At 31.9% G+C, this 23,751-nt stretch overlaps 1 protein-coding gene across 1 annotated transcript; it reads right to left on the bottom strand.

Moving 5' to 3' along the window:
* Window positions 1-15,408: 15,408 nt before the first annotated feature.
* BDCG_04670 (arginyl-tRNA synthetase) lies at window positions 15,409-17,561 on the bottom strand (the record flags this gene model as incomplete). The annotated part of the gene is made up of 4 exons (XM_045420316.1): window positions 15,409-15,472; window positions 15,589-16,395; window positions 16,457-17,202; window positions 17,274-17,561. 4 exons carry the CDS (start codon window positions 17,559-17,561, stop codon window positions 15,409-15,411), a joined length of 1,905 nt encoding a protein of 634 aa, XP_045276448.1.
* Window positions 17,562-23,751: the final 6,190 nt, after the last annotated feature.

Below are 23,751 nucleotides of genomic sequence, written 5' to 3'. Positions count from 1 at the left end.
CTACCACTTCCACCCTCCCCCGACCACCTCCTACCCGCCTCTTACCACCCCTTCCACCCTCTTCCACACCGTATCACCTCTACCACCCCTTCCACCCTCTGCCCTACCACCCTCTTCCACCCCGTAGCACCCCTTCGACCCCTTCGACCCCTTCCACCCTCTACCCTCTCTCCTGCCGCTATCACTCTCCCCCCCTACCACTCTCTTCCACCCCGTATCACCTCTATCACCATTATCAGATTAATCAGAGCCATACAGACTGCAGAGCCAGCTGTTCAATCCCATCTGAATTCAAAGAGATGCACATGACATCACATGAGATCATGTTACAGAGAATTTAGCAGTGCATACTATGAACACAGAGATCAAAAACGAATATAGAGAAAAGTATAAAGAATGTAAATACTGTAGAGAATGTTTGAAAAGAGCAGAATAAAAAAAACAATGAAGATTTAAAGATTGATCTGAGCTGTATAAGACAGAGTATTCAAATATTTTTGATAAAATATACATAAAAAAGTTGATTTTTCTATAATAAATAGAGAGATAATAAATGAATTGAGACTGTTTAAATATATCAAGAGAATGAGAATTCTCACACACTGAGCAGCAGTGTATGAAATGAGTATATTAATAAATGTATAAATTGTAATGAATGTAGAGAAGAGTATAAAGAATGTAAATATAGTAAAGAATATCTTATACAGACTGCAGAGTCTGTTTATAAATTTAATAAGATGTATATAATATTATATGAGATTATATTATAAAGTATTTTACTCAGAAAAGTTAGTTGTTCTATAATATATAAAGAGATAAGTATGAAATACTTACTTATACTTACTTTGCTAATTATACAGTCTCTCTATTACTTTCATCTTCTATTTCTATCTCTATCCTCTTCTTATTACTGCTTTTATCGGAACAACCGCTCCACCACGAACTCGCTCGATTTTTCGAATAAGAACCCGCCGATAGATCCATCGAAAAGCCCTCGATCATACAAGCATTTTGACCCCATCGCCGACCGCATAACTACCCCATGTGGTGGTGGAGATATCCAGCCAAACGTGAACCAGACGTTGTTTGGAACTCCTGTGTGGGATTATCCCCTGTTCACCCCTATCACACCACAACCCCGGGCCAAAGTGCCATACAAATTGTAAGGTGAAGAGACCTAGTCATATGCACCAATCTTCTTGATTTTGGAAGATCCTCAATCTGTAATTGTGAAGATATCTGAGGAGTGACCTCCGCAAAAACCCTGTTCATCTTAGACTGACCGTGTGACCGTGTCTGGGACCAGGACCAGATTTTTTAATAGTTTCATTACCAATTTGACTGATTCCATTACACAGTTTTAACATTAAATAGTAGTTTCATACTGTTTCAGTGAGACTTACTATCTACTCTTATCATATTTTTCAAATGAGATCATGATTTTCACTTCTCAATTTAAATTATTTTTATTACTTTAAATGACTTTAAATCTTATTTAAGTATTATCAAAAAGTGTTACTTTTTAAAAAATTAAAAATAGTCTAAAAAAAACCTTAAAATGTCTAAAAATAGTAACTTTATATCAAGAATGAAACTAAATGAGATTAAATGAGATCACTTTCTCATTTTTTTCAAGTCATGATTTCATTTTAAAATCTGATATATAGTTACTTTGCATGTTTTTTTGATAGTCAGTCTCAGCAGAATTCATGTCAAGAAATGTATGAGACCAGATCAAATGAGATCAAATATGAAATTCATGATCCTGGCAGCCAGTCTAGTTCATCTTTGATATTTCAAAACATCAATACTAAGTCTTACTCTTATAGCACTCTTCTCAATCTGACTCATTCTCAGTAGAAAAATATAAAAAGATATCTCAGTGATAATATCAAGTATATAATTAACAGATACTTCTGAAGTGTAATCTCTGTGATCTGTCATCAGTGTATCTAGATATTAATATCAAGTCTCACTCTTGTACTACCTCTCTCAATCTGACTCATTCTCAGCAGAATAATACAAAAAGATACCTCAGTAGTAGCATTTAATACATAATCAGCAGATAACAAGTTAACAGCACATTAATAACAATAAAATCAGTATATCACAAGATCTGACTGAGTCTTTGATTCCTGCACAGTGAGATGTATTAAATCTAGTTTTAATATCTCAATATTCAATAGATTCTGTAAGAGATTGAGAATAGTAATACTAGATTTCTATTGAATTTAAGAATTAACTCTATATTAATATAATTATTGATAAAGTCTTCTATTTTAAAATATAAATAACTAGTTTCTCTACATTCTGCTGACAATATTTATATTATTATATAGAAACAGACTTATATTCTCTATAATATCAAGACTATAAAGAGAGAAAGTCTTGATAGAGAGTATATAATAGTGTATATTTTAGCAGTTTCTATCTCATTCTTCTGCAGCAGTTAATGTAAAAAAAAAAAGATCTTAGAAATAATTTTTTACTTCTCTTGAAAAAGTAAGATATTTTTCTCTGAATTTTATATAATATTCTTACAAAGAATTAAAAACAGAGCTGTTTTCTGTCATAATTTCATATTCTTTTAAGTAAGAATTACTTTTTCAGTGATTGAAGAGCTTTTATTAATACTTAATTATTTTTTACACTCTTTATTAACTGATTTGAGTTGCACACTTATTGTGTGAGAAGAATTGAATAACTTAAAATAAAATTGAATAGTTTTAATCAATTTCTCTGTAAAAAATTTATTTATTTTTTATCAGTTTTTCTCTCAAAAACTGTCATATTATCTAATTTATTATTAATTAATATCATACTTTTTCTCACTATATTTCAAGAAAGAGATTGTAAAGATTTTATTGATTTATCTTAAAAATTAATTTTAGTTTATTAGATTCTCTTCAAAAATCTAATCTAGTTACTGAACTAGTGTGAAAAAAATCAGGTATTTTATATATAAAAGTCTTTTATTCTTCTTTTGAAACAGTCTAATCAACTTTTCAATTGAAAACAGACTTAGAAATCTCTTAATTAAAACAGTCTGATTAACTTTTCAAAAGAGTTCAATAAATATCTTAATTAAAATAGTCTGATCAACTTTTCATTGAGTGAGAACAATAAGTTTAAAAATACACTCAGTTAATATGAAAAAAGATGCTCTCTCAAATGTTATTTCTGAGATTGAAATTCTGTAGAGAAGAAAGAAAGAAGAAATAGAGAAATAATAAGTTCTTGAAATACAAACACTTGAAAAAGTAAGCAAGATTCTTGAAAAGCAGTGTCTAAGTGAGATAAATGAAGAAGTTCTATTAATTCTTTATACTCAGGCTAGACAACTACAGAAAGTGATCAAGTTCAAACTTGAAATTTCAAACACAGTTTAAAAAACATTGAAAATTCCTAGTATAATGATTGACTCTTCATTTTACTCTTTTTCTTTTTTTTCTACTTCTTCTTCTTCTTTAAATCAGAAGAAAATATATGCTTAAGTAACTAAATCTACTATCTCTAAATCTGCTATATCAAAATCTACTTAAAATTCTGAGAAAACTGAGAAGAATACTACTCATACTTCTATTCATAGAAAAGTAAAAAAAAAAAAAATATAAAAAGAGAAAATCTTTCAAATCTTCAGAAATAGAAGACTTATTCTCAAAGTCTTAAATCAGAACATTCTGCAAAGAAACAAGCTAAACTCAAATCTCATTTTCAGAATCAGAAATGAAATTAATCAGCAGTTCTTTTCTCAGTTGATAAATAATATTAAAGTTTAAAAATCAGTTATAGCTTCAATTAAGCTATCATTCTTTACAAACTTCATTATTCTGACTACAATGTCTGAATTCAGTACTGAATTTCTTTTTCAGAATAAGAATCTCTAAAAGTCAGCTGTAGAATCTTTGCTAAATATAATAATTTCATCTGAGAGAGATGAAAAGTGAGACAAATTCATTCTTTATAATATTTAAGTTGAAATTTTTGACTGTGAAGAAGAAATACTACTTGTCAAAAATAAATTAAAAGAATACAACTCTATTCAACTGAGAAAAGAGTCTGTATAACTAAATTCAGTTAAGTTCAGATAAAGCAGAAGAAATGTCTCTATTTTAATATATATAAAAACACTTGAACAGTTAAAGATCTCTGAAGTAAGAGTAGCAGATTTAAAAATAAGAGTTCATGAATACAAAGACTCAAGAATGAATCTCAAAGCTTAAACACAGTGTTTAAACTGTCAAAGATATAAACACTTTACAATCTCATATTTTAGAGACTTAAAATATGCATTCTATTTCAGAGATCATAAAACTAGAGAGTATAAATATGAAACATGCTTAAAAAGAGATGAAATATGTTAATATACTCTGCTTAAATGCTCTAATTATAAAGAAAAACATGCATCTAGCTTAAAAAAATGTATATTTACTTCAAGAACTCAAAAGAACTGAAGAAAAGATAAAGCTCAAAACAAATCTAGAACTGAAGAGAATAGTCAAGTCAGTAAACTCACAACTATAAGCTTAAAAAGAAGAAACTCTCAACTATTTAAATCTTCAAACTTCAATTCTTCAGCTAAATGTAAGCAGAATTTGAATTCTCAAACTTCTGTTAAGATTAGAGAATTGAGAAATGACTCTGATAATAAACTAGATATAATGTAAGCAGCTTGTTAACTAAATCTATTGAATGCTCAAAAATTTATTCAATCAGATTATCAGCTCTTACTACTCTTTTACATTTTGAATTTTATCAGAGATAATGTGCTGTAACATGACGGAACTGAAGCAGTAGCTAGTCAGCAGTGTCATGTAGAAGTAGTTGTTTGAGAAGTCATATGAGTGAGCTTGACTATCTTGCTTGAATAGTGAGCTTGTAGGCTACAAGGTTATTACAAGAATATCACAGATATGATACTTAGTATACTAAGAAGATTGTATAAGGCATGCAGTAACTCTTATATATATTTCAGTAAAAGAAAAAGATGAATCACTGACTTCTTTGATAAGAAGCCAGCATCTAGTTATTCTATATAGACAATGAGCAGATATTCTTCTCTCATTTTATAAGTAAGAATAGCTGGAGTGATATCTCAGCAGTATCTCATTGTCAAGAAAGAGTAATCTGCTGATCTTGTATAAAAGCAGAGTTCTTATATTCATCAATCAGATCTTTCTATAATACATCTGAATAATGTCATAGAGTGATTGAAAACCAGTTCAGATGAGATGAAATCATTCACATGAAAGTGATGAGTTATGTGAAACTGCAATGAGGCCTTGGCACAGTCAGAAGCATGATAATGCTCTTCTCTTTAAGAGCATAGTCTCTATACTCTCAAGATTACTGAATTAGAAATTATCTTTGTTATATAGTAATAGTTATCAACTGATTGACAGTGCATGTGCTGCATGTGATACAAAGAAATAGATGAGTTTTTCTGCTGACTGTGTAGATCTTTCTTTTCTCATCTTCATTCAAATTAAATGTGTGATAAGTGGGTTCCTTATATATCAATTTGAAAGATGAAAAATGTAATTAATAAGTGACTTGCAGATCTTTCAACATATTTCATTCTATATATGAAATTCTCTGCAAAAGTAGTGTATTTTAGAGACAAAGCTAACAGTAGTAGCAGGATTTTTTTGAAAAGATTCTTCTTCTCTGTGACACTTTTTTCTCTTCCTCTCTCTTATCTGTAATAGTGAGTGTATGAGAGTATCATTCTTGAAGAACAGTAGAGGACTTATTCTGATGTTTTCTAGTGAATAAATGTCTTTGTGATGCGGCGGCGGTCTCTGTGACTGTCAAGAAAGCCAGATTGAAGACAGAGATGATGATGTCAATGAGCTGTGAGAGCACTGCTTTCATTGTCACATCTTCTTCTTCTTCTGCTTCTTTTACAGTTACAGTGATAGTCACTGTGCCTTACAGTGAGATGTTATCTCTTCTGTCAGTTGATTTGTTCATGTTCAGTTCATTCCCTGTCTCTCTCACTGTCATTATGACACTGTTTCCTCTCTCAGTCAATACAGTGATATATAACCCCATGTGATCATTCAGAGAGAAACTCAGAGAGAGCTTGATTTCAGAGACAGTGACTCTGAGAAGCTCAATCTATAGTTCTTCTTTCATGACATGTCTGAGCCCTGCTCAAGATGCTGCTGAGTTGAATCTGCAGAGTTCTGTGATTTCTTCATCTTCTCTCTGTGAGAAGGCTCTGATGCAGCCTCTGGCCAGCACTGCTACTTGTCTGCACTACATTAAGCAGCTGAAGAAGAGAAGAATTCTGTGCATCTGCTTCTTCTCTCACTCTCATTATTTCTGTTACATCTGTAACAACAACTTCTGTCTCTCTGTAAGTATTATCTATCTTATAAGAAGATATCATGTCAGCTCTGATAAGAAGCTCAGATATTCAAGCAGTACAGAGTGAGAATCTCAGAGCTCTAAGTATTGACAGATTCTATCAAGACTGAGAAGATCTCTCTTGCTTATCTGTAAAAGAAGGTGAAAGTATAAGTCTCTGAGATGAAAAAATACCTTAGAATGACTGATCTCAAGAAGAGATCAGTCAGTGTCACTGTTGAAAGTGTCACAGAGATTAATCACTGATTGAAGAGAATCTCACTTCAGTTAAAGTAGATGACTGAGATACTTTGTAAGTTAATAAGTTAATACTTTCAGCATCTCTTATACTCTTCTACAGCATGCTTCTCTACAGTACTACAGTACTAACTTCTCAGCAGACAAAGATATCAGTGCTGAAGACTTCAACAGTGAAGAATGAGTTTAATGAGAATGTAATTATTAATGAGTAGACTCTGAGATTCTCTCTTTTTACTTTTTCAGCAGGCTGCAGCCTCATTAGATTAGCAGCAGTCTGTGAATTAATTAATATTAATCTTTTTATTAATTTCAAATATTTCTTTTCTCTAACTGCTTCAGAATTTTTACACTTGTGTAGTCTCATTAAACTTCTAAAAAACCCTTTGAGAGAAAATAGAAGAAGAGTGCTACAGAGTCTATAAGATACTGACTCATTATTATGAGATTATCTCTAAAAAACTCTTTGAAAAAAATGAGAAGTTTTAAGTGATATTTCTTACTCAACATCTCTGATGTGTAACAGGGCAATCTCTACTAGCTGTCTCATAGCTTATAATCTCTTTCTCAGCATTTTTCAAATGCTTAAGCAGTTCTCACAAATTCTCTGATAATGAATATTCTTCTCATTTCACAAGATATTGAAGCTTATTATAATGTGTTCACTTATTCAATATTTTCTTCATAAGATATTCAGTATCACTCTTAATCTCAATATCATTCAGCTAAGACAGCTTTACTTCAGAGCATTACTTATAGAGCTTTAAATAGAAAATGTGAAAAACAGAATAAATTAATTTCAATTCTGTGAGTAATTTCAACTCATATACCTGCTTACTTATCACTCTTATTATCAGAAAAGATTCTAGTCACTGCTCACTAAGCTTCTTACACAGTCTCATTGTCTTGATATTCTTTGCTGAAAGTAGCACTTGATTCTCTATTGAGAACTTCATCAGAAGATGTTTTCAATTATAGTATTTTATCTACTGCTTCTGAGTGCAGTAGATACTTTTTATCATCTTCTCATGAATTTTATTCAAAAGTTTCAATCTCACTTTTACTTCTGATACTGAGAGATACTTCATTCTCTGTATTTATCTGATATTCTGACTGTCTATTCCTCTCTTTGAAATATTGTCTGTGACATCACTGAGTAACAAAGAATTATATTCATAATAAGTATAGAAAGAAGATATCTTTAAGATTACATTCTTTGCATTGTTATATATGAATTCAGTGATCAGAAGATGTTTGAGCTAATCATTCTGATAATATGAATAGAACACTCAAAGATGCTATTCTAATGTCTGATTCTAGTATTCAGTCTGGTCATCAGTCTGTGAATGAAATGTGATACTGAGAAGATGTCTTATTATAAGATGATAGCAAAAAGCTGATCAGTACTTGCTGATAAAGAGGAATTCTTAATCTGTTATCAATGATTTCAGAGCACTGTGATCACAAATGATGATATCTAAAAACAGATCAGTCAATTCAGAGGCTTTAATCTTTTTATAAGTAGAAATATATCTGATCATCTTTGTGAAGTGATCAATAATAATCAAAATTGAGTTATATTCTTTGACTCTTATTGACTTCAGCAGATCAACTATGAAATTCATTGATAGATTCTGTCATAAGCTCTTTGAAATAGGCAGTGATATCAACTTGCTGTATTACTTATACTGCAGAATCTTTATTCTTTGACAGATATTGTAAGTCTCAATATACTCTTTGATATCTGTCTGAAGCTTGTCTTAAGTATATTTACATTTTAGAAGCTTCTCAGTCTTCTCTAATCTGAAGTGTCTCATATGGGGATTATTATAATGAATTCTCAATAACTTCTGATGCACTGCTCTACTATAAGAGATGAAGACTGAATCATTCAGCAGTAGAAGTTCACATTCTTCTAGTTATCAGTGACTTGATTTCTTAGCAGCACTGTCCTACTCAGAGCCTGTCTCTTTCAAGTTCAAACTGAATTCTTTCTTCTTTAACTTCTGAATTTAAGCTGCAGTAGAGACATTTCTCTTCTGTAACTTATCAATGAATTTCAAAAGTTATCAGATTGAAAGATTGTAGACTGTTTCATTCTTTATCAATTCAATAATTGTAAGATATAATATAAGAAGCTCATGATCTTCAGTGTCAGTCTCTCACAGAGATCTGAGTTCTCTTTCATCTTCTATACTGAGTCATGCAGCTACCTCTTCAGTGCTGTTTCTGAGCTTTAGAGAACCTCAACTCTCTGCAGCCAGCTTCTTCTGCAGTGATGACAGAGATTCTTTTATAGAATCCTTCTCTGCATTAATGATATTATAATTGAGCTGTCTAGACAGTGTATCAGCAGGGTTAAGCTGATCTGAATGATATCAGATATAGAAATCATACTCTGAAAGCAGCTCTGCTCACCTGGCTTGACATTCTGTTAAGCTCTTTATTGTCAAGAAGTAATGCAGATTTGCATAATCAGTGAGAACTTACACTGAGTACTTACTACTCTGAAGATAATGTCATCAGATCTTAAAGAATTCAATAATTGCTAACATCTTCTGATCATGAGTATCATATCTTCTCTGTGTGAGTGATAACTTCTTGAAGAAGAAGATCACTGATCTTCATTCATAATGTCTTATAGACTCTATGAAAAAGTCTTCTCTCACAGACAATTCATTGTCTGTTTTCTCAGAGATAATTATCTTCTGATTCTTTCAACATTGAAAAATCTCTGATGTCAACTGTGAAAAGATTTCACAGATCTCATTTCTGAATATATCAGTCTCACACTGACTGAGTAAGTCAGAGTTAAAGTGATTCAGTATTATGACATCTGTGAAAGCTTGTTTCAATTCTGTAAATACCTGCACAGTGTCTTGAGTAAGAATAAATAATCTCATTTTCCTGTCTTTCACACTTCTCTTCAACAGATCTGTAAGAGAGACAGTAATTCATGAATATGCATAGATGAATTATCTGTAGAAATTCATAAATTCTAGAAACACCTGCATCTCACAGTACATTCACAGCACTGATCAGTTCTCAATGACAAAGACTCAGCTTCTGTTCATTGAAATGTCATTCATCTCAATAATATAATCTAAGAAATCAATCTCCTGCATGTAGAATGAGCATTTTTCAGTGTTTGTATAGAGTTAATGCTGTCTCAAGTGACTCAACACTTCTTAAACATGAGTATCATATTCTTTCTCTGATTTCAAGAAGATTAAAATGTTGTTCAGGTATACTATGCAGAAGATATCAATAAGGCCTCACAGCACCTCATTTATATAGGCCTGAAAGATGACTGAAGTGTTACAAAGATTAAAAGATAAAACAAGATATTCAAAATTACTGTACTTGATATGAAAAGCTGTTTTACAAACATCATCTTCATTAACTCTGATTCTATGATAGACATTCTGTATATCAATCTTTGAGAACATCTTCACTTCAGATAATTAATCAATCATCTTATCAATCAATGATAGTGAATAGTAATTCTTAACTGTCATCTTATTAAGGCCTCTGTAGTCTACACATAGATGTAGTCTATCATTCTTCTTGAGTATAAAGAGTATAGATGTCTCTGCTGAACTCTTTAATAAATATATTCAGTTCTTTGATTGCACTTCTTCAAGATATTTATACAGAATATTCAACTTCTTTACAGACAAGTTGTAAAGAGACTCATACAGTGCTGTTGCACTGTCTTCAAGACAAATCTTATGTTATATCTTGATATCAGAAAACTTCACTGCTTCTCTTTCTGAAAAGACATTCTTAAAATCTGTAAAGAGATGTTGTATATGTTCATCTTCAATGATGAATACTGCTGTCAATCTTGCAGTGAGAATGATGACTTCTTTATCTATTCTCAAGTCTCAATCATCTGCTACACAGTATATTGACTCAATCTTTTTCTCAAAATTCTTCTGATGAAACTCTTCAGATTTCTCTATCACTGTCTCTTCATCAGTGAGACAGTACTGCCACACCTGAGTGACTCAGTCAATGAGAGAATTGTTTTCTCTCAATCATAGAAGATCTAGAATGATATTCTCATCTATAATATTGACTGTGTGAAGAAGTAGACTGCTCTTCTTAAAGATTTCTTCTAAGTCTGTGATCACACACTTTGCCTGAATTATATCAAAACAGTGATATTTCATTTCATCAGTAAATTTTACATGATCTGACAGATCTATCTTCTTTCAACTCTTCATTAAAGAAAAGAAATAGAATATGAAGTTAGTATTCACTCTGAAGTTGAGTAGACATCTTACTAATATCTTCTCATTCAGAGTATACATTGTGATTGTAACATGAACTCAGAGATATAAGAATTATTAATTCTTTTCTTTCTCTTCTTTATCTTCTGTGAATATATTTGTCAGAAGAGGAGTTAACTTTGAGAAGATGTCTTCTCAGTTTCTTCTCTTCTTTGACTTCTTACAATCACTGATATAGTGATCATCAGCTCTGCAGTTGAAATAGAGATCTTTATCAAATCTTTTTTAATATTTCTTCACAGTGAGTGAAGAATCAGAATACTTAAAATTCTTCTTTACTTTCTTCACACTGAAGTTATCATGATGCTGTTTAGATTCTGTTATTAATTGCTTAGAAGAGATCTTGTTAGTCTTTTTCTCAGAGAATTGATTATTTAAATAGATTCAGAAAGTCAGGTTGACAAGCTCAGTATAATTGATTAATGAACTCTGATATTATGATATTATTATTCATATCTTGTGAGTCAGCTTCATGAGATAAAGCTGTGTTTTTAATTGATTCAAATCATCAGTTAATTTCTCTCAATATTCTTCAAATCTTACATTGAAATTGAAAGAATTCTCATCATCTCATTAATATAAGAAGTTGAACTGCTGCACTGCTGTGAAGCTGTGATTATGATAATCTTCAATTTAATTCAGTAGAAAGTTCTTGAATTCTTTCTAAGTTAGAACAGTATTGATACACTCAAGCTCTCTCTTCTTGATGACTCAAGTAGTCACAGAGATGTCTTCAAAAAGGTTGACAGTGTATATTACTCATATCTCATGAGTATTATACTGGCTCAGATTAAGGCAGAATTTTCATTCAAGAGTACAGATAAAGCTGTGAAATTCAGACAAGATGTTTCTCTTATATCTCAGAGAATCTTCAATCTTAATCTCTCTATCTTCATGATAGATGTAGGTGTGTAGAGGCTATGACAGTGACAGAACAGTTGAAGAGCTTATGTTAAAATGTGCAGCAGGTTCAGAAATCTCGGATTTCTGCTAAGATAAAGATATACACACTCTAGAGAATGATGTAGTGTTTTCTTCAGAGAATGAGGTCAGATCAGTCTCAGTATAAGTGCATGAAATCATATCAGTCTGTTAAAGCTCAACTGATTCAAACATGTAATCAGATCAAGTAATTCAAATTGTAATATGATAGAACTGAAGCAGTGACTAGTCAGCAGTGTCATATAGAAGTAGTTATTTAAGAAGCTGTATAAGTGAGCTTGACTATCTTACTTGAATAGTGAGCTCATAGACTATAAGGTTATTGCAAGAATATCACAGATATGATACTTAGTATACTAAGAAGATTATATAAAGCATGCAGTAACTCTTGTATATATTTCAGTAGAAGAAAAAGACAAATCACTGACTTCTTTGATGAGAAGTCAGCATCTAGCTATTTTATATAGACAATGAGTGAATATTCTCCTTTCATTTCATAAGCAAGAATAGCTGAAGCCCCGGTAGCCGAATGATTAATGCAGCCACCCGGTAGCGCCTTGGCGTGGGAAACCAAGGCATGTGGGTTTGAAACCCGCAGGGGATACATTAAATCCGGAACTCAAGCACCTCAGGTTTCTAATAAATACAGAGGTGTACAAATCGCTCCAATAAATCGCTCTATGTTCCTGGGCTGGGAAGTTATTATCGCATGTATCTAATTGTCACTCCTTTGTATTTCCTATGTTCTTGTTATCTTGGCATGGTCTCAACACCTGTATTTCCTCCTGTATAACCAATACTTGGCCTGTATTTAACATCACGCAAGGACTCATCATAAGCTCTGCTTGCATATGAGTATAATGGAAGAATAATAATAATAATAATAATAATAAGAATAGCTGAAGTGATATCTCAGCAGTGTCTCATTGTCAAGAAAGAGTAATCTGCTGACCTCATATAAAAGCAGAGTTCTCATATTCATCAATCAGATCTTTCTATGATACATCTGAATGATGTCATAGAGTGATTGAAAACCGGTTCAGACAGAATGAAATCATCCGCATGGAAGTGATGAGCTGTGTGAAACCACAACAGGGCCTTGGCGCGGCCGGGAGCGTGACATGTGCCTTGAAATCTTCTGCAATTATAGAGTTTGTTAATAAAGTTATGTTCAGAAACTCTCTATTAATTGTTCAGATATTGTTATTTTTCTTCAATAACCTTTCATTATAGATATTTATAAGCTGTATAGTATTAAACTCATTCTCTTTATCTATAATATCACTCATCAGAATATCAGAATCAGACATGATATTAAATCTTAGATTAAATTAATATCTTAATCTCTTTCTTTCATAGATAACTACTCTTGACTTTATCTCATACTTTTGAGATAGAAAGCAGTAGTAGCTTGAATAAGAAATGACATATTTTTACTCAGCATTAAAATTCAGCTCCTGAAGTAGTATAAAATCAACTTTTTATTCAAATACAATTTGAAGATAAGAATGAATATAATTTGAGTTTCTATACACATTATTTTAAATAAATGTGATTTTTGAAGAGTTTTTAAACTTTTTTTCTTATTTTTGTTGTATATTCATACTAAAAGAGAGTAGAGTAGAATCTAATTACTATCATCAGATAGTAGATTATAACTATTCTGAAATGTATAAATCTTAACTACTTATATTATATCTAGTTTATCATCAGAGTTATTTCTCAATTCTCTAATCTTAACAGAATTTTAAGAATTCAAATTCTGTTTATATTTAGCTGAAGAATTAAAGTTTAAAGATTTAGATAGTTAAGAGTTTCTTCTTTTTAAGCTTACAGTTATGAGTTTACTGATTTAACTATTCTCTTCAGTTCTAGATTTGCTTTGAGCTTTATCTTTTCTTCAGTTCTTTTGAGTTCTTGAAGTAATCATACATTCTTTTGAGCTAGATGTATATTTTTCTTTGCAATTAGAGCATTTAAGCAGAGTATGTTGATATATTTTATCTCTTTTTAAGCATATTTCACATTTATACTCACTAGTTTTGTAATCTCTGACATAGAATGCATATTTTGAGTCTCTAAAATAAGAGATTGTAAAGTGCTCATATCTTTGACAGTTTGAACACTGTGTTTGAGCTTTGAGATTCATTCTTAAGTCTTTGTATTCATGAACTCTTATTTTCAAATCTGTTACTCTTACTTCAGAGATCTTTGACTGTTTAAGTATCTCTATATATACTAGAACAGAGGCATTTCTTCTGCTTTGTCTGAACTCAATTGAATTTAGTTATACAGACTCTTTTCTCAGTTGAATAGAGTTGTATTCTTCTAATTCATTTTCTTTATTTTCATTAATTAATTTAGAAAATAAGCTGAATTCAAATAGATTTCTTAATTAAAATGAAAATAATTCTTTAAAGAAAATGCTCTCTTAACTATATAAACTATATTCACATATTCACTGATTAAAAATTAATTTTCTTTATTAAATATTAAGAAAATTGATTATGAGCAGATATCTATCTGAAGAGAAAAGCTGAAATCTCTCATCAACTTATAAATAAGTAAACTATTTAAAGAGAGAGAATATAAACAGTATTTAAACAAGATCTCTATAATTAATATAAAAGACTCTATTCTGATTTACTCAGATAACTTAAAAAATGAGAATTTAAATAGATTAAATACAGACATTGCTTATACCGAAGATAATATTAATTTCATCTCAGATTTCTGAAATTTAAACTGTCAATCTTAAGTTTTTAATACTGAACTTAATATGACGATAAGTAAATACAGAAAATGATATAAAGAAGATAGGGTGAATGGAAAGAACTTCTGCGTCACTGATTAAAAAAAAAAGAACTTGGATCTGATATTCGTATTCCTAAAGTTCATCGTCATAGTGATGGAAGGCTCCTTTTATAAAAAACGACGACTTCATTTTGAAGTAATTGTTAAGGATTTTTGTTCCGCTGCTAATAGACTTTGGCCAGTAAGGATCACTCATTCTGATTCTAAGCGCTCGCAAAGGGGAAAACCTTGTGTCAACAGAGACAATTGACACCGTTGATACTTGCATGGCGCTGTAAAAGCACCCCGGGGTTCTATCGGATTGGTGAAAACTGACTGCTGAACGGCTCGAAATAGGTGGCCAGCGAAATCTGATGGTGAATAATGAACTGCCTCGAATCAAAGAGAATTGATAGGTGGTTGTAATTGAAACTTGAAACAAAATGAACGTGCTTGTGGAAACAGGGATATGAAGCAGCAGCGTTAAAGATGACTGTTAAGAATGAATGCCGGTGAGCGTTAACAAGGGTTGCTAAAGATAGACATGCACTTACTCAGTTGCTAAGCGCCTGGATTCTGAGGTCTCATTCCTATTAGCAATTTTCCCCGAGGCGCGTAGTACTTAAATTAATGCCTCCTACCCTAGCTAAGAGCCAGTTCGTGGGCGCAGCGCGAGTTATAGGAAAGAGATGGATTGATTGGAGGCTCAAGTTGTTTAGGTTGGATGCCTAGAAATTGATTCGACTTCAATAGTCTATCTACTAACGCGCTAGGCCACGAAAATCTGTAGCCCCAGCGCAAAAACTAGAGTTAACATTTCAGATGGGGATTCTCTAATAGAATAGGGATAAATATCCCAGTGTCAATTTACATCCTGTCTACTGGTTAGTAGGTTGTAGTTGGCAAGACCAAAAAAAAAAAAAAAAAACAAGGACAACGAAAGGCGTACCTCGCTACCGGGGTAAACCCAAGTAGTCGCATGCCGTTCTCGAGTACCTGACGGGCTCCCTCATACAATGCGGACCTCGCCAACATGACCTCAGGGCCCTCATTCATCCCTAGGACCTTAATCACATCGTACGCAGAAGACACTTGATGGGTAAGTCGAAAGAGATACGTGAGAACAGTGATGGGTTCCAAAGTCTTGAATGCATGACTGGTTATATCGGGATATTGAGCCACTAGGCGAACTATATCCACGGCGTGGGGTTCCTTGAGCAAGGTAAAGTCAGCCTTTGCAACTTGATCCGCCGTTAGCTGTGCTTTTCGCATGATCGAACAGAGCCTTGCATGCGAATATTGGAGGTAAGGTCCTGTATCGCCTTCAAAGGAAGTCATTCTGGTAATATCAAAAGCGTAATTGTTGATTCTTTTCCCACTCATATCCTGCGCCATAACTGCTGTGATACCAACGACATCTGCCACTGCTTTTGGGTCCGGAACTTGAGCGTACTTTGCTTCGTTGGCCCGCATAACTTCGTGCATGGCGTTCCCACACTCATCCAATATGTCGCTCAGCAGCTTCACCGTTCCGAGCCTCGACGACATTCCCTGAACTTTCCCGAAATTGACATGGACAAGTTTAGTCGCAATATCAGGGTAGCCCATAATCTCAATCGTCTTGAAGACACGCTGAAAGTACGAGTCTTGCTCAGCGGAAACGACATAGATCATTTTGTCAAATTTGTACTTGCCCACCCGCTCTAGCACAGCAGCGATGTCTCGAAGAAGATAGGTCGTCGTTCCGCCTCGATTCCTGACAACGGCAGTACCGAGCTTGCGGGCGCCGTGCTTTCTTGAAATCTATGACCCATGACCCCTCATTCTCTTCGTAAATACCTTTCTCCTTCAGCATTTTTTCGACGCTCTCAATTGTTTCCGGCCGAACGGTCGATTCTCCGGAGTATTCGTCGAAAGCAATGTTCAAGCGCGCGTAGGTACGGATGTACCTCTCGATACTGATGTCACGGAACCGCCTCCACAAGCTGAGTGCATCTGGATCTCCATCCTCCATTTTCTTGAAAAAGGCGTTTCGCTCGGCGTAAAGTCCTTTGTTCTCTATCTCCGAGGTATCCTGGCCGTTATCCCTAGCGTTCTTGCTGGCCTCCTGCTCTGGTTTGAACAAAGTATTGATCTTTGCATAAACGTCTAGTAAATGCTTCAAGGGTTCCTTTTGGAACAGTTCCTCGGATCCAAATTTCTGCCAACCCACGGCAAGCAAGCCGAACTGCTTCCCCCAGTCACCCAGATAATTTATTTTGACTACGTCCCAGCCCATACTCTCGTAGAGGTTCGCAATATAAGCCCCAATTATTGTACTACGGAGATGCCCGGCATGGAACTCCTTGGCGATATTGGGCGAAGAAAACTCCACGATTACTTTCTTCTTGCCAGCAGCCTCATTCTCAGGTTGTTTCAGACCAGCAATTTTGTCGTGGCCATACAATTGTCGTCGATCGAAGATGTACGGTAAAATTAGGCGGGGTAAAGTCGTGGCACTAAAAAAGATAGGAATGAAGACACCCTTAGGTACAGGGTTGGAAATAAGCGAAATGCCACAGAGCTGGAGCTGAATATTAGTTTCTAGTAAAGATTTCAATGTCAGGAGATTCGGAAATGCAAAGAATATATCACCTTGGATGATAAGTCAAGGGCAACCTGGTCTACATTGGCTCCTTTGAGACGAAGGCGCGCAACCACCACCATCACATCGCCGTGGGCCAGCACCTGTGTTCGTTGGATGGCATTATATGCAGTGTCCTCGTCACATTTGACCCCTTGCTTTACGACCTTAGCAACATAGCAGCGATATACGTCGACCGGATTAGCGACATTGTTCGCGGTGGGAAATGTTGGGACAGGTATCTCCACCTCGAGACTCTGGAGAAGCGTTTCCAGGCCATTAATAGCAAGAGTAGCCATGCTGAGCCTCGAAATGTAAGGCTGGTGGGAGTGTTTAATTGTGGTGGTTACTTTGCGGATGCGGGCTGTACAATACTCCCGTTGTGAGTGACTGAGGAATAGTGAGACGGCGAAGACCCCGTCCCGTGACCCGCCAACTTCCAATGGATCCATACATACCGGAAGAACGTAGGGTTAATTTACGGTGATTCCACGGTGGTTCCACCGTTCCACGCCGGTCACGTGTCGCCGATCGTAACACATTGTGCCACCATTGATTTCAGTGACACATTGCTGAAAATTAAATGTCAAGATGGCATTGAAACAGCACAGGACTTCTTGACATCATCAGAGGACTCAGTCATCATTAGACTGACCATGTGACCGAGTCTGAGACCAGGATCAGAATATTTGATGATCTCATTACCAATTCAACTGATCTGATTACACTGTTTTAACATTAGATAGTAGTTTCATACTATCTCAGTAAGACTTACTGTCTACTCTTATTACATTTTTCAAATGAGATCATGATTTTTACTTCTCAATTTAAATTATTTTTATTGCTTTAAATAACTTTAAATCTTATTTAAGTGTTATTAAAAAGTGTTACTTTTTAAAAAATTAAAAATAGTCTAAAAAAAACCTTAAAATGTCTAAAAATAGTAACTTTATATCAAGAATGAGACTAAATGAAATTAAATGAGATTACTTTCTTATTTTTTTCAAATTATAATCTTATTTTAGAATCTGATATATAGTTACTTTGCATGTTTTTTTAATAAGTAGTCTCAGTAGAATTCACATCAAGAAATGTATAAGATCAGATTAAATGAGATTAAATATGAAATTCATAATCTCAGCAGTCAGTCTAGTCATTACGTAATTAACAGATGTTATTATCAAGATACTACTAAGATACTATGAGTTATAATATACTATTCTATCAGTGAAATCAATACTTGTATACTATTCAGTTAGACTAGTTAACTACTTTATATAAATTAAATTACTATCTAAAGAAATAAGACATCTTAAGTATAATATAAATATCTTATTATCTGAGATTTATACACTAAATAATCATTATTTTCATCAGTATCTAGTATTGAAATATTATATAATACTGTCTTTTGAACTGCTAGAAGTCTGATAATAGTATAACTATTATTCTCTTATAAAATTAGCAGATTCAGCAGATAATACTGTCTGATATAATGTAGAGAAGTAAGTGTAAAGAAAATCTGCTTCACTCTTCTTATTTTATAAATAAAAATAGTTATAATTCAGTCAAGATTAGTTCTCTGATATTAAAGAATATTCTTTTTTATAAGAGAGATTCAGTGAATATACTCTCTGATTTATATATTAATAAGTTAATAACTAATTGATTAATTAGTTGAAGAGATATACTGAACTGAGAATATTAACTTATTATAGAAAAGAATTGAATGATAATCTAGTTTTAAAACTGAGAACTTATTTCAATCAGTCTTATAGAATTCTCACAGATTATTAAGAAATAAATAAAGTAATTCAAGCTTGAAAAGATTTATAAATTATATATTAACTTTCTCTGATATTTTATTTAATAATAGATGATTAAAAATCTTTGAAGTAATATAATCTTTTATTAACATTAATTTAATAGAGTAGTTTAATGAATTATTATTCTTATCTTTATCTTTTTTATTCATTCTCAGTAAATTATTAAAAAGTACTGAGTAATATATATACAAATTCTGAATCTTCTATATCAGATGTATATCAGAGCTGTTAAAGAAATCTCTTAATACTAGTTATAAAATTTACTGAAAACTCTTCTATAAGAGTAGTGTCTTTTTCATTATTATTATTATTATTATTCTTTCATTATACTCATATGTAAGCAGAGCTTATAATGAGTCCTTGTGTGATGTTAAATACAGGCCAAGTGTTGATTATACAGGAGGAAATACAGGTATTGAGATCATGTCAAGATAACAAGAACATAGAAAATACAAAGAAGTGACAATTAAATACATGTAATAATAACTTCTCAGCTCAGAAACATAGAGCAATTTTTATTGAAGTGATTTGTACACCTCTGTATTTATTAGAAACCTGAGGTGCTTGAGTTTCAGATTTAATGTATTCTCTGCAGGTTTCAAACCCACATGCTCTGATTTCTCATGCCAAGGTGCTACCAGGTGGCCGCATTAATCATTCAGTCACTGAGGCGTGTCTTTTTCATATTTCAATGATTTATTCACTGTACTAGATTTTTATAGTCTCAATACTTATTCTCTTCTATCAGAATATTATAATTGTTAGATACAGTATATTCTTTAATCAGTTTAATATAGTATAAGTTAATATGCATTAGACTGACCGTGTGACCGTGTCTGGGACCAGGACCAGAATTTTTGATAGTTTCATTGTCAATTTGACAGATCCCATTACACGGTTCTAACATTAGATAGTAGTCTCATACTGTCTCAGTGAAACTTACTGTCTACTCTTGTTACATTTTCCAAATGAAACCATGATTTTCACTTCTCAATTTAAATTATTTTTATTGCTTTAAATGGCTTTAAATCTCATTTAAGTATTATCAAAAAGCGTTACTTTTTAAAAAATTAAAAATAGTCTAAAAAAAACCTTAAAATGTCTAAAAATAGTAACTTTATGCCAAGAATGGGACTAAATGAGATCAAATGAAATCACTTTCTCATTTTTTTCAAGTCATGGTTTCATTTTGAGATCTGATATATAGTCACTTTGCATGTTTATTTAATGATTAGTCCCAGCGGGATTCATGCCAAGAAATGTATGGGACCAGATTAAATGAGATCAAATATGAAATTCATAGTTCTGACGGCCAGTCTAATATGCATATTCAGCTGATTCTTTATATATTATATAAGCTTTGCTTTTTTAATATAATCATCACTGTCAGTATATATAGTAACTATACTCATAGTTAAAGCAGAGAATAATTGATAATTAATAACTGAATCAGTTTAGAATAATTTAAATATTACTGCTGCTCTCACTGCAGCTTTAATAAGAAACTATAACTATCAGCAGACTGTAAGTATAATTTAATAGATTACTTTAAAATTATTTTCTCTCAGAGATTAAGATATTAATAGACTATTACTTCTTATAATAACTGCATATATCTGAATAATAAGATTAATAGATGATTGATTTTGACTTTATACTGAAAATGCTGTAGAAATGATCTGCTTGATTACTGAACTGAGTCATTTCTCTCTGAGTTTACACTGTAAGATAAGAGATATAATGATTGAAGCTTAAGTATGTTCTTGAAGCTGATACTTCTTGAGATAAGTGATTAACAACTGTAAATGGTTTCAACTATAAGAAAAGAGAAATGTCTATAATATTCAGAAGTATTCTTACTGATTATATAGTAACAGAATAGAACAGATCAGTAATAAGTATAAAATCTCTAATATTTCAGTAAACTCACTATAATATGAATCTGAAGAGAAAAATAAGATTAAATTTAAACTTAAATATATTTAAAAAAGAGATACTGTCTATACTGTTATACTCTGCTCTTGACACATTTGATCTCTGTATATAAGATTCAGCAGATTATCTAGTTTAGCCTGAAGATGCTGTATATGATGATGAAATCAGTCATTATTATGTAAATTGTAGTTCAAATTCAGCTGATACTTATCATTAATAAAACAGCTTCAGTAAGATCTTCTTACAGTTGATTCTTTAATCTCTATATTACTATTTTACTGTGATATATCTTTAAGAAATGTTATACAAAATGCAATCACTCTTGTCTTTTCTTCACTAATATTCATCATAATGGTCTTATAATTTAATATAGATAAGTCATGTGATAATGTAGTAATAGTGTCAGAGAAATTGATACTATAAGAATTAAAGATTAAAGTAAAAATATTATTTCACTTTAAGCACTCAACAGCACTTAGTGTAGAAATCATATAAAAACTTATCAAGCTTCAGTACATATTTCAATATAAATTAAATTCATCAATGAACAATTAATATAATAGAAAAATAACTTGTATATCAGAGTAAAATATACTTTTCAAAATGTCTTATTCATATGCAGCAATTTTCAACTCAGTCTGAATTGATAAAGATTTATAATATAATTATATCTCAACAGCTTCAGTCTTAGTTCTTATAATCTGATAAAGAAAATACTGATCTTTATTCTTATATTTCACTGATAAATTGAAATCTGATTCAAACATTGTATTCATATGAACATTAAGTTAATTCAGAATCTGAATAATTGAGATATATTTCATCTCATCTTTCACTGTGATTAATTCAAATGAAATAAATGATAGATTTAAGAATGATAATCTTTGTACTATCTGAGAAGTATAATAAATAACTTCTTGAACTTTCAGAACTATTATATAAGATCTCATTCTCATATCTGAATATCAGTGATTATATCTGACAAAATGCACTCTCTTAATATAAGATATATCATTTAATTCTGATTTACAGTAGCATTCAAGATTTCCACACTAATATTAAATAAAATCAGAAGAAAAAAGAGGTTTATTTATTAATAAATATCATACAAAGTTACTGAAATAATATTTGACAGAGCTCTCTTAACTTTGAGATTATCATAACTCAGTGAAATTGTTGATAAGTTCTATTATTTCTATATACATCTATCACTGAAAATTTGAGAATTTGAGAAGAGCAGATATTAATGAAATTGAATTTTAAAAGTAGAGTAATCTCATGAAGAATATGATGAGATTTTTCTAAGCAGAACTCAGAGTTGATATTTACATTGATAATACTATTAAAATTGATATTTTCTTCACTGATAAAATTGAAAATTATACTCTGTATTTCTTTTTTAGAGTTAATAGGCCTTTAGAGAGCAGACTTATCAGTGATATATTCTTCAATAAATACAGAATTTACAGCAGTAATTGATAGTTTTTTCAGAAAATACTCAACTCTTCAGCTCAGAGTCTTATTATCAAAATAAATGAATTCATTTCAATGTTACTGTGTTTATGAGCTATATCAATTACTGGATCAAAATCAATAAATTCATCAGTAGAATGAGAGATAGTAGTAATATCTTTAATAGCAGTATCTTTTATAGTAATATCTTCAGTAACTGACTTATTAGAATCTTCTTAATAATTATTTTCTGAGATATTTTCTGAAATATTCTTCAGAATATTCTTCTCAGTGTCTACTTTTAAAAGTTACTTTATATACTCAACATTATCAGCAGTATTCTCATTATATAGCTCTGTCTTTAGACAATGTTAGTTTTTATAATAATAAGATATTAAAAGTGATAAATATACTGAGAATAGCAATACTTCTTTATCAGAAACATCATTATCTGAATCACTGTTAGTAGCATCTGTTGTTCAGTGAGTTTATAAGTAGTTGTGAAGTATTTAAGATTGTTATAATTTATAATTATCTCAAATTCAGAGACACTTCAGAGTTCAGAGTTTCATTCTTCTAAACAGTGTATAATTATGAGAAGTTTCTTATCATAGATCTTGTAATTGCATTCAGTGAGACTCAGTGTCTTAGATATGAAGATACATGATTATAGAACATTTTCATCATTATATTATAATATTACTTCTTCTATCACATAGTCAGAGAAATCAGTCTTAACAACTATCTCACAATCAGAATTGAATATTATGAGCAGAGAGATATTAATAAACATCTTCTTTATCTGTGTAAATGCAGCTTCAGTGTCTACTGATTATTAAAATACTGAGTCTTTCTTAGTGAGATCTGTAAGTGATCTTGTGATATCTGAGAAGTTTTATATAAATTACTAATAGAAGTTAGTGAATTCAATGAAGCTTTGTACATCTTTCACAGTATATGAAGCTTCTCATTTGAGAATAACAGAGATCTTCTCAGAATTTATTTGAATTTTCTTAACAGCTTCTATAATGAAATCTAAGTATTTAGTACTCTTAACTTTGAAATCATACTTATTAATATCAATTAATAGTTCTGCTTCTTGTAGTTATTGTAATACTCTTCACACATACTCTTAATATTCTTTTCTGAATTCATTGATGAAGATGAGAATGTCATCTAGATAAGCAGATGTAAATTCATCAAGAAAGTCTTGAAATGCTCAGTTGATATACTTCTGAAATGTACTGAGAGCATTGATCAGTTCAAAGAATGTGAC

This window comes from Blastomyces dermatitidis (genome assembly GCF_000003525.1).
Source record: "Blastomyces dermatitidis ER-3 genomic scaffold supercont1.4, whole genome shotgun sequence".
In the NCBI taxonomy this organism is placed as follows: Eukaryota; Fungi; Ascomycota; class Eurotiomycetes; order Onygenales; family Ajellomycetaceae; genus Blastomyces; species Blastomyces dermatitidis.
This window is presented reverse-complemented; position numbering and strand designations above follow the sequence as displayed.